General features: G+C 39.8%; 1 protein-coding gene across 1 annotated transcript in view; it reads right to left on the bottom strand.

Annotated features, from left to right (window-relative positions):
• brpf1 (bromodomain and PHD finger containing, 1) overlaps nucleotides 1–12,500 on the bottom strand; it is a 68,103-nt gene that overhangs the window by 37,533 nt on the left and 18,070 nt on the right. Inside the window, exons 5-9 of the mRNA XM_056242598.1 lie at nucleotides 11,883–12,418; nucleotides 10,398–10,566; nucleotides 8,719–8,850; nucleotides 7,287–7,415; nucleotides 3,537–3,900 (exon numbers count right to left, since the gene is read on the bottom strand). Coding sequence (XP_056098573.1) covers nucleotides 3,537–3,900; nucleotides 7,287–7,415; nucleotides 8,719–8,850; nucleotides 10,398–10,566; nucleotides 11,883–12,418 — 1,330 coding nt within the window. The remainder of the gene's footprint in view (nucleotides 1–3,536; nucleotides 3,901–7,286; nucleotides 7,416–8,718; nucleotides 8,851–10,397; nucleotides 10,567–11,882; nucleotides 12,419–12,500) is intronic.

Below are 12,500 nucleotides of genomic sequence, written 5' to 3'. Positions count from 1 at the left end.
TCATTATCGTTCTCTCAGCTGATTATCTCTGGTAATGTGACACGCCCACGGAGAGCACGCGCTATTCAAACGCAAATATGTGAAGCAACACATTGAGACGCGTTAACGCCCATAATCTCTGAAAACACACATTATTTTTTAGTCAGATTAATCTACTGTCGTCTTGCGCGGCTATATGAGGAACAATCCTGGGACAATTTACCACAGAACAAGTGCTGGTTTATTTTCACTTCGAGGAGGAGCAACAGATTCAGCTGAGAAGTAAGTGTTTTATGCAAGTGCTTTGTTCTAATCGTGAATGTGAATCATGTTTGTGTGTGTGTGTGTGTGAATGAATGAATGAATGAACGCACAGATACGCACTGTTACAGACTAAATAAAAGACAACATTTCGTTGACTAGTTTTGGATAAAGTTTTTACTCTAAAATAGACATCAAATAAGCTTTTGTTAGGAGTTTCTGCTCATATGTTAAATATATAGTATGTTTTGTCAATAAACTAATCAACTAAGATGTTATAGTGTTTGTTCAAGCTATATCAAAATAATAAATCCTCAACTTTGAAATATGTATGATCAAACTAAGACATTTATGGAGAAAGACAATTTTCGTTTCAAGATGTTTCCAACTCTAACTTTGACCTTTGAACTGAAATAAAACCTTGTCTATATGGTGAAGGGTGTGTGATAGTAGTGTCCTATGGGATTAGTATCCTGCCATGATTCAAAACTGAAAATAAAGTTCTGAAAGGTTGAAACTAAGTGTTCGAAAACTCAAAATCTTAAAAAAAAAAGTTTTGCAAGATCGAAAAATAAGATTTGCAAGCTTGCAAAATGTAAAAAAAATTAAAAATATCTCTGCAAACATTATGTTGTTTTTGAGATTTCCTCCTTCAGAACTGCAACATTTTTTTTATGATGTTGCGCAAAGAATTTTTCAGAGTTTCAAATTTGTCAGTGTTCTCCCACTGTATTAGTTTGTTTTCCAGGTTTGAAACCTTGTAAATGGTGATCTGAAAACTGGTGTGCGAATGTGTGAAAAAAAGTTTTGAAACTCTGAAAACAGACTTTTGCAGGCTTGCAAAGGGGTAAAAAAATGTAAATCTCTGCAAACATAATTTTGTTTTTGAGTTTTCCTTCTTCAGAAGTGCAACACTCTTTTTTACGGTGTTGTGCAATCATTTTTTCAGAGTTTCGAATTTGTCATTGTTCTCCCAGTGTATAGTTTGTTTTCCAGATTTGAAACCTTATAAATGGTGATCTGAAAACTGGTGGGCGAATAGGTGAAAAAAAGTTTTGAAACTCTGAAAACTGAGGTTCGAAATGGCGAAACTTATTACATTACATGTGCACTCCTATTGCAGACTATTTTTTCAGAGCTGAGTTTACAACACCCAGTTTGCGGAGATACGCCCACACAGTTGCGAGCTTGCGACTCACGTGATTTGTGGCAGCGTTGTCACGCAGTTCTGCTCTGAAACTCTGAAACTCAGACAGAGTGAAAATGAAGCTTCGCAACCTCGCAACTTAAAAAAAAAGCCTGGAGGGAGGACCTTCTGCTCTTGGCCAATGCTTTGCTGTCTGCTGACGTACAGTCCAATCACAAGTCGTATTTACTGGAAAGGTGGGATTGACCGACTGCTCCGCCAATGACGAAAGCGTATGGAATGCATATAGGTATCCCACCTTTCCAGTAAATACGACTTGTGATTGGACTGTACGTCAGCAGACAGCAAAGCATTGGCCAAGAGCAGAAGGTCCTCCCTCCAGGCTTTTTTTTTAAGTTGCGAGGTTGCGAAGCTTCATTTTCACTCTGTCTGAGTTTCAGAGTTTCAGAGCAGAACTGCGTGACAACGCTGCCACAAATCACGTGAGTCGCAAGCTCGCAACTGTGTGGGCGTATCTCCGCAAACTGGGTGTTGTAAACTCAGCTCTGAAAAAATAGTCTGCAATAGGAGTGCACATGTAATGTAATAAGTTTCGCCATTTCGAACCTCAGTTTTCAGAGTTTCAAAACTTTTTTTCACCTATTCGCACACCAGTTTTCAGATCACCATTTATAAGGTTTCAAATCTGGAAAACAAACTATACACTGGGAGAACAATGACAAATTCGAAACTCTGAAAAAATGATTGCACAACACCGTAAAAAAGAGTGTTGCACTTCTGAAGAAGGAAAACTCAAAAACAAAATTATGTTTGCAGAGATTTACATTTTTTTACCCCTTTGCAAGCCTGCAAAAGTCTGTTTTCAGAGTTTCAAAACTTTTTTTCACACATTCGCACACCAGTTTTCAGATCACCATTTACAAGGTTGCAAACCTGGAAAACAAACTAATACAGTGGGAGAACACTGACAAATTTGAAACTCTGAAAAATTGTTTGCGCAACATCGTAAAAAAAATGTTGCAGTTCTGAAGAAGGAAATCTCAAAAACAACATAATGTTTGCAGAGATATTTTTAATTTTTTTACATTTTGCAAGCTTGCAAATCTTATTTTTCGATCTTGCAAAACTTTTTTTTTGTAAGATTTTGAGTTTTCGAACACTTAGTTTCAACCTTTCAGAACTTTATTTTCAGTTTTGAATCATGGCAGGATATTAATCCCATAGTGTCCAGACGTATGCACCCTGTATTTTCCTTATATAAATCCAAACAATCTAAAAGCCATTCTTTTTTAAATCTCCTCATTCTTTGTGCAAGGCTCCTGTAATGATATGGCCTGATAGCACCTAATAGGGCCATTATGGGGAGGGTCTTTGTCTTTCTCAGGTGTGGAATGCCACACATATTAATGAGAGATCAAGCCTCCTGCATAAAGCTTTCTCAAACAAAACACATCATTAAAAATGTAAAAGACTTTATTGACTTATCTGAATGAGTAGTCAGGATGATTCTCACATAGTTTTGGAGCAAATATTCTAGACTATGTGATACAATTTTCAAAAGTATTGTGAAGAAATAATCAATATGTGTTTTGTGGTCTTATTTCAGCAACTTTCTTTTTTTTTTTTTTTAATAACCACGCATAAACATTATTCTCTTAAAAATACAAACATGTACATACATGTTGCTCACTTATCATGGTAGTCCCGTCTGTGCTATATAGAGTGAATTTACACCTTTGCCATTAACATGTTTATAAATAACTGAAAAAAGCACAAATGTCAGTGCATGTCAAAACATCCCAAGGGCCCCAAAAACACTCTGGTCCCCAGAGGGTTAAAAAAAAGAACCGATATCGGCCGATGCTGATATGGTGGCAGATATATCGTGCATCCCTGAAACGTATGCATTTATGTATGATATATCCAGTGTGAAGAGAGATGTAAATATATGTGTGTGTGTTTATCTATGCAAAATAATTATACACAGTACACACACGTATATTAAATAAAAATAAACTTTTATTTCGGATGTGATTAATCGTTGCCCAGCACTAAAATGAAATAAACATGGCTTTAAGTTTTTCAGGTATGTCTAACAGCGGTATTCAGGTCAGAAATATGAAATGTAGAAGAGAGAAAGCCAACTCACCGTCATCAATGAGTGACGCTGATCTCTCTCTCTCTCGGTCTCGTTCTCTCTCTCGGTCTCGCTCTCGCTCGTGTGGTGAATCCGGGCTCGGTTCTCGAGGAAGATGAAGGCCCGTCTCGTAATCCAGGCCGATTCTCTCCGCATGTCTGCGCGCTTGCCGTAGGACGGAGCCGCCGGCTTCTCGCAGTCGCAGCGCTGCGCGGTAGAAGACCGTGTCTTTGGCGTTATACTTCAAACAGTTGTTGACGATCAACAGAAAGTCCGACTCGAAAGCTTCAAAGCTGAGATAGCGGTGCGACTCTACACACTTCCACATGGTCTGGAAATCCATCGGACGCTCGATGTGGTCCAGGTAATCTGGGACCTGGAGAACACACACACACACACACACGAGGTCATGTTTAAAGCATTCAGGGAACAACATAATGGATGCTAATTCTGCTATCAGTGCAAAAACGGCTTCACATTAGGTAACGCTTAAAGGAGTAGTTCACTTTTAAATAAAAATGACTCCATTATTTACTCACCCTCAAGCCATCCTTGGTGTATATGACGTTCTTCTTTCAGACGAATACAATTAGAGTTAAATTAAAAAAAACTTCCAAGCTTTATAATGGCAGTGAATTGCAACCAACAGATTGAAGCTCATTAAAAAATGTGCATCTATCCCTGATAAAAGTCCATCTATCCCTGATAAAAGTGCATCTGTCCATCATAAAAGTGCGTCTATCCATCATAAAAGTGCATCTGTCCCTGATAAAAGTGCATCTATCCATCATAAAAGTGCATCTATCCATCATAAAAGTGCATCTAGTGCATCTATCCATCATAAAAGTGCATCTATCCATCATAAAAGTGCATCTATCCATCATAAAAGTGCATCTGTCCATCATAAAAGTGCATCTATCCATCATAAAAGTGCATCTATCCATCATAAAAGTGAAAAGTGCATCTATCCATCATAAAAGTGCATCTATCCATCATAAAAGTGCATCTGTCCATCATAAAAGTGCATCTATCCATCATAAAAGTGCATCTATCCATCATAAAAGTGCATCTATCCATCATAAAAGTGCATCTGTCCATCATAAAAGTGCATCTATCCATCATAAAAGTGCATCTATCCATGATAAAAGTGCATCTGTCCATCATAAAAGCGCATCTGTCCATCATAAAAGTGCATCTATCCATCATAAAAGTGCATCTATCCATCATAAAAGTGCATCTGTCCATCATAAAAGCGCATCTATCCATCATAAAAGTGCATCTATCCATCATAAAAGCGCATCTATCCATCATAAAAGTGCATCTATCCATCATAAAAGCGCATCTGTCCATCATAAAAGTGCATCTATCCATGATAAAAGTGCATCTGTCCATCATAAAAGTGCGTCTATCCATGATAAAAGTGCATCTGTCCATCATAAAAGTGCATCTGTCCATCATAAAAGTGCATCTGTCCATCATAAAAGTGCATCTATCCATCATAAAAGTGCGTCTATCCATGATAAAAGTGCATCTGTCCATCATAAAAGTGCATCTGTCCATCATAAAAGTGCATCTATCCATGATAAAAGTGCATCTATCCATCATAAAAGTGCATCTATCCATCATAAAAGTGAAAAGTGCATCTATCCATCATAAAAGTGCATCTATCCATCATAAAAGTGCATCTGTCCATCATAAAAGTGCATCTATCCATCATAAAAGTGCATCTATCCATCATAAAAGTGCATCTGTCCATCATAAAAGTGCATCTATCCATCATAAAAGTGCATCTATCCATCATAAAAGTGCATCTATCCATCATAAAAGTGCATCTATCCATCATAAAAGTGCATCTGTCCATCATAAAAGCGCATCTATCCATCATAAAAGTGCATCTTTCCATGATAAAAGCGCATCTGTCCATCATAAAAGTGCATCTATCCATGATAAAAGCGCATCTGTCCATCATAAAAGTGCATCTATCCATGATAAAAGTGCATCTGTCCATCATAAAAGTGCGTCTGTCCATGATAAAAGTGCATCTGTCCATCATAAAAGTGCATCTGTCCATCATAAAAGTGCATCTGTCCATCATAAAAGTGCATCTGTCCATCATAAAAGTGCATCTGTCCATCATAAAAGTGCATCTATCCATGATAAAAGTGCATCTATCCATGATAAAAGTGCATCTGTCCATCATAAAAGTGCATCTATCCATCATTAAAGTGCGTCTATCCATGATAAAAGTGCATCTGTCCATCATAAAAGTGCATCTATCCATCATTAAAGTGCGTCTATCCATGATAAAAGTGCATCTGTCCATCATAAAAGTGCATCTATCCCTGATAAAAGTCCATCTATCCCTGATAAAAGTGCATCTGTCCATCATAAAAGTGCGTCTATCCATCATAAAAGTGCGTCTATCCATCATAAAAGTGCGTCTATCCATCATAAAAGTCCATCTGTCCATCATAAAAGTGCATCTACTGCATCTATCCATCATAAAAGTGCATCTATCCATCATAAAAGTGCATCTATCCATCATAAAAGTGCATCTATCCATCATAAAAGTGCATCTATCCATCATAAAAGTGCATCTATCCATCATAAAAGTGCATCTATCCATCATAAAAGTGCATCTAGTGCATCTATCCATCATAAAAGTGCATCTATCCATCATAAAAGTGCATCTATCCATCATAAAAGTGCATCTATCCATCACAAAAGTGAAAAGTGCATCTATCCATCATAAAAGTGCATCTATCCATCATAAAAGTGCATCTGTCCATCATAAAAGTGCATCTATCCATCATAAAAGTGCATCTGTCCATCATAAAAGTGCGTCTATCCATGATAAAAGTGCATCTGTCCATCATAAAAGTGCATCTGTCCATCATAAAAGTGCATCTGTCCATGATAAAAGTGCATCTGTCCATCATAAAAGTGCGTCTATCCATGATAAAAGTGCATCTATCCATCATAAAAGCGCATCTATCCATCATAAAAGTGCATCTGTCCATCATAAAAGTGCATCTGTCCATGATAAAAGTGCATCTGTCCATCATAAAAGTGCATCTGTCCATCATAAAAGTGCATCTGTCCATCATAAAAGTGCATCTGTCCATCATAAAAGTGCATCTGTCCATCATAAAAGTGCATCTGTCCATGATAAAAGTGCATCTATCCATCATAAAAGTGCATCTATCCATGATAAAAGTGCATCTGTCCATCATAAAAGTGCATCTGTCCATCATAAAAGTGCATCTGTCCATCATAAAAGTGCATCTGTCCATCATAAAAGTGCATCTATCCATGATAAAAGTGCATCTGTCCATCATAAAAGTGCGTCTATCCATGATAAAAGTGCATCTGTCCATCATAAAAGTGCATCTATCCATGATAAAGTGCTCCACACAGCTCTGGGGGGTTAATAAAGGCCTTCTGAAGCGAAGCGATGCGTAATATTCATATTTAAAACTTTATAAAGTGAAATAACTAGCTTCCGGCCAAACAAACATCCGCAGTATAGTTGCATCTAAAGCGCAGCTCATGCCGTCAGAGGTAGCGTAGTGCGTCAGCGCTTATATATCAGCAGTGCGTCGCATTACGCGCTTAGACTGAAGTTAAGTCGAATCCGTATGTTCGTTTGGCCGAATAAGGATATTTTTTAATATAACGCTGATTGTGTTCGTCTGAAAGGAGAAAGTCATAAACACCTAGGCTGACTCGAGGGAGAGTGAATCATGGGGTTTGTATATTTACCTCACTCAAAGGCACAGGCTCAGTGAAGAAGTTACTGGAGTCTCTCTCCTGCAGTTGCTCTAGCGTGCTGCGCAACAACACCAGGAACGGGGTCAACTGCATCTCTAACGCCAGCTCCTGCACCTTGAGCTGAACACACACACACACACACAACATTACACACTTCATACTGGCCTGAGGCTAAACACACTTCATATGTGAATTTCAACGTCGTCCCTCACTGGTCAATGGCTAACTTTAAAGTTACTATGAAATCAAAATTGACAATTCTTATTGAAGTCAAGGTTATAGTTAACGAAAACCCTAATAATAACTACAATTAAAACTGAAATAAAAATGAATAAAAACTATCTAGACAATTAAAAAACAAAAATATACAAAAACTTTGAAATTAAAAATTATAACAATAAAAATAATTCAAAATATTCATAAAACAATAATAGTATCTCAATTAAATTAAAAAAATCCTGCAGTGTTTATTTTAAATGATTTATCGGTGCACATCATTATTGTTTTAATAATCTTGAATCAGAATAAGTTCCTCTTGCAGCATCTCTTCTCTGATGATGTGGGCGGGGCTATAACCTGTCACTCACATGAGATCAGCCAATAGCAAACCACAACCATCCAATCATCCAATCAAGCCCCGCCCACATGTGCTCTTGTTCCAGAAGCTGTTTAAATGCAGGGCAAGCCTTAATTTCATCCACTGGGAATTGATTGGATGATGAAAACACGGTGTTCCACACAGGAACGGTTGCAACAAATGTATTTTAACTTTAAGGGTCAATTTTGATTTCACGCTGACATGCAGAAAACTGAAGTGCTTGAGGTTGATCTGAGCATGTTTCTAAAGTGTCTGGTTTATAGATCAAACCCAAGCGGGAACCGTCCTGCCTCTCTCTCTCGAATCCAACACTGAAGTGACTGAAACTGCAGTTCCCCGACTGGCCACTAGAGACCGGCTAGTGTTAAAATGCCCAACTTTACAGCAGGAAACATGTTTACAGCCTGGTGCAAAAAGTGGTTTTGGTCGGGGGATGAATTGTTTTTATAATTCATCCATTTTAATTATATAAGCCTTTAAATATATTATAACTAACATACTGAAGGTTTTATTGATCTGAGTTAATGTTAATTTCAAGATTTACTAATATATTATTAATCTCAAAAGTTCTGTTATTAAGTATCTGTTAAGTTCTGCATAATTAAGGGGCGTGGCCACTTGAGTGACAGGTGGATTGCCGCTGATGTCACTGCTAGCGTCACGTCACCTCAGCTAACCCGCCTCGCTGCTCATTTTCTGTTCACTTTGGGCTTCACAAATGCTCTTCTGAAACCCACGGGTGACGTCACGGACACTAAAACACTTAAACCCGATTGTTTCTCTGTTTCTGCCGGTGCGGTATCAGGTGAGAGAGTTGAGCCTCACCGTCTCTCTCTTGAGCTTCTCTCTCTTGCGGATGAGCTCCACCAGCAGTCGCGCTCGCTCCAGGTCGTGCCGGAGCCTCTGCCACGCTTTCAGCTGCTCCTTCAACACCGAGTGCTTCTCCTCCCCGTCCCTCTGCGAGAACACACACACACACACACAGTCATCCTCGTGTTTCTCCACAACGGACCAACACGGTCATGTCAGGGTATCCAAGCTTGAAGACCTGCACAAATAAAACCTCATACCATTTGGGTGGAGCAACGTCTTTACGGCAACATCCAAATCATAATATGGCGATTTAAACAACTTTACAGATCAAATGACAGATTTTGACAGAAGTAAAAAGTTTTGCCTAATGATAAACCTCACATTTCAGTTTCACATGAGCTTCTTCTCGATCCAGCAGCTGAAGTATAGCGGTTACCGGGGTTTGAAATTAACTTTTTTCACTCATCGGACAATTCGGCTACTAAACTTTCAAGTTACCAGCTGTTCAGAACTTCTACTAGCCAAAAAAAAGAGAAATTAACCAGATTAACTACGTCACAGCTTATATATATATAAATATTAGGGGTGTAACGATACACGTATTCGTATTGAAGTAGTGAGAAACATTCACATTTCTCCATTATTAACGGATCAAACAGCGCTGACGTGGAAACCAGGAAGAAACATTATGCCATGAATGAACTATCCAGTGTCCACAGATCAGCACATTCACCATGGGTTTACTGTAGTAGCACTACTAACTGTAACCATGGGAGTGTGGCAGGAATAGTAGCCTATAATGCTTTCATGTAACATTACATCGGTTTTATTTTTCGACATTATGAATACAATTGCTGCCCTCAAATGTTAATCTGAACTAAAATAAACCTGTGTTTATAACTACTACAATATTACATTTCATTTTGACCAAGGAGCTGTTTTGTTTTATAAGCTCCTAAGAAAAGGCAAGTATAGCTCCATCATTGCTCAAAGTTAAAAAATATCATACTTCATGATGTTAGTTTTAATAAAAATATAATTAAAAAAATTAAAATCAAGGACATTTCTCTGGCATTTCTTTCTTTTTGCTGTATCGGAAACGTACCGAACCGAACCGTGAATTTTGTGAACCGTTACACCCCTAATAAATATATATATATAAAATTTGGATTTCATACATTCATTTCTTATTCAAACTAAATCCTGTCATCCTGCATCTCCTCTTCCTCTTTCATCCAAATAACACTGTGTTTTCTGTTCACCAAATGCTTTTTAATCTTCGCTATTGCTTCAGTGCAAGTGAACAAGCGCACCGTTATTTGTCGTGTGTGTTCAAGTAAGCCAGATATGAGCAGATTCTGCAATACGCTGTATTTAATATATCATGAGGATCACGAGTTGAGTATTTGCGCTGAATCCGCGCAGATTTGGCTTACACGAACTTCCCCAGCAAAGTGAGTAAAGGTAAGTAACACGCCAAACTGGCTCGTGATTTGACAGCGTTTCCCGCCACAGTGGGTTTTTACCGCATGTGCCGGTTGTTAATTTTAAACCCTGGTAAGCCACTGTGCTTTTTAAAAGTTTGCATGTATGAAATTCAAGTTACAAGCCATTTCTAGACTTGTAGCTTGATGCACGTTACTTTATTCTGTGTATAGAAGTGAGCGGAGTCTGGAGGCTCGGGCACTGACCGTGGGAGTGAGCGGCTCGGCGTTGCGCTGGGACTGCAGGTGTGTCTGCAGACGCCGCAGGAGAGGAACACCGTTGCGACTCTGTCTCTTCAGCGTCCAGTAGCTGTGCAGTCTCTGCATGAACTGACTCTTCCTCTGCACCGACAGGTTACTGGTGATCTTACTCAGCCTAAACCAGGAGACACCACACACTCAACACCACACCAGTGCTCTTCAATAGAGGTCGGCCGATACATCGGTTGTGTCAAAACAAACTCCACGAGGCGTCGGTGATGTTTTATTTGGCCTCTAGAGGCCGCTCTCGTACTGTAGAGTGACAGGAGACCCTTCTCAGACGCTCTAGCTATCAATGCAACACGGAAAAACTATCGGTATGGATTTTTGACAATTAATCGGCACAGATTGCTGGAACAATCGGTTATCAGTTATTTAACCAGTTATCGGCCAGCGCTGTGCATAAATGCGCAATTCATTTGACCATAATACTTCCTAAAGGGCACGACACGCCGTCAAAATAAAAGTCCGCTTCTGACTAGCGCTGTCACTTTACGCTTGAAAACCGATTGCACAATCGATCGGACCAACCAACACACGTTTCGAAAACGGAAATATGGATTCGATTCTAAAAGCCTTTTTTTTTTTTTTTACCAAAGATGTGTTTTAGGAGGACAGATCAGTACAGCACACAGAACATGTGGGATGCTGGAAAATAACAGTCTTTTCTGTTCACCAAATGCTTTTTAATATTCGCTATTACTTCAGTGCAAGTGAACAAGCGCGCCGTTATGTGTCGTGTAGTGACGTGTGTGTGTGTGTGTGTGTGTGACTTGTGCGTCTCAAGCGCCTCTTTACGCTCGTCCTAATGCCTGTTAGGTGTCCGTGGATTTGCCTGTATTTGGTGTTGAAAATGGAAACGTCTTTAGACATGGAAAACTGATTTTACAATCGATTCAATGAACACTTACGACTCAAAAATCGAACAGGATTTTTTCACAAAAGTGACAGCCCTCAGCCAAAGAGAAAAACTTTACAGTCGATGATTACACAATTCCAAATTCCATTAAATCTGTGGACAACTCACAAATGATTTATGAATAAATAATTTGTTTAAAAAAAAGCAAATATCCTGCACTTGTGTGGAGGAATACATGAGCTCCAGCCCTTCTGTGTTTACTTGTCTTTAATAAAGCTCGAAATATATATTAGTCAGGCTACTTGTTTTTCTATGGCGTTTTTAAACCACAGGTAAACACTCCTCGTGTAAGTGCTCTTTAGCCTGTCGAATTTTGTTCATGATATTCAGCTATAATTAAATGTTACTTTTGCATTAAGACTAAATGTGAATGATCTCTACCTTATTGGAATCTAAATTAGGAATCGATAAGAATCGGAATCGATAAAGTTCAAACGACACCAAACCCTATCGGTCGACAACTCCCAAGTGATTTATGAATAAATAATTTGTTTAAAGAAAGTCCTGCGTACTTGTTTGGAGGAATACACGGCACCGACACCACCGGTGCGGCCGCTCTCCTCTCCGCCAGGATCTTTCTGGCCCTCTTCATCTTCAGTCGTGATTTAGCTTTAGCTCTCTTCGCTCGCTCCGAGCTCCATCCCTTCCCATCTTCCTCTCCGCCCACCTCATCCTCCTCTTCCTCGGCCTCGCCCTCGCTGGGGGAGGAGCCTGCGCTGGCCCCGCCCACACCAGTGCTGGCCCCGCCCACGCCTGCCAGCGGCCGGGCCGATCCTGGCGGTGTGTGAATGTCACAGTACGCCGTCTTGCGCACGCTAAAGGACGTCCCGTTGGCGCCGGTCTCGCGCACGGGCTCCATCTTCATGTAGAGGCCGGCCTGTTGAGCGCAGGTCACGTGGAAGGCGGTGTAGCAGTTCGCTTTGTGGCACTGGATGCAGGCGCCGGAGCCGCGCTGTTTGCAGATGTAGCATGTTAGCTTCCAGCGCGCGGGAGGGATGTGCTCGATGCTGTCGATGGGCTCCAGGAACACCGTGTTAGCAAAACACACCTGGAAGCAAAGAGGGAAATTGTGTGAGGGAAAAAATGCCACGATGCAGAACACAAGGGCAATCACTGAAACTACACATGCA

This window comes from Rhinichthys klamathensis, unplaced genomic scaffold (assembly GCF_029890125.1).
Source record: "Rhinichthys klamathensis goyatoka isolate OS25496 unplaced genomic scaffold, OSU_Roscu_1.1 h1tg000732l_1, whole genome shotgun sequence".
NCBI classification, from domain to species: Eukaryota; Metazoa; Chordata; class Actinopteri; order Cypriniformes; family Leuciscidae; genus Rhinichthys; species Rhinichthys klamathensis.
The sequence above is the reverse complement of the archived record's forward strand: the minus strand, read 5'-3'. Positions and strand labels throughout refer to the sequence as shown.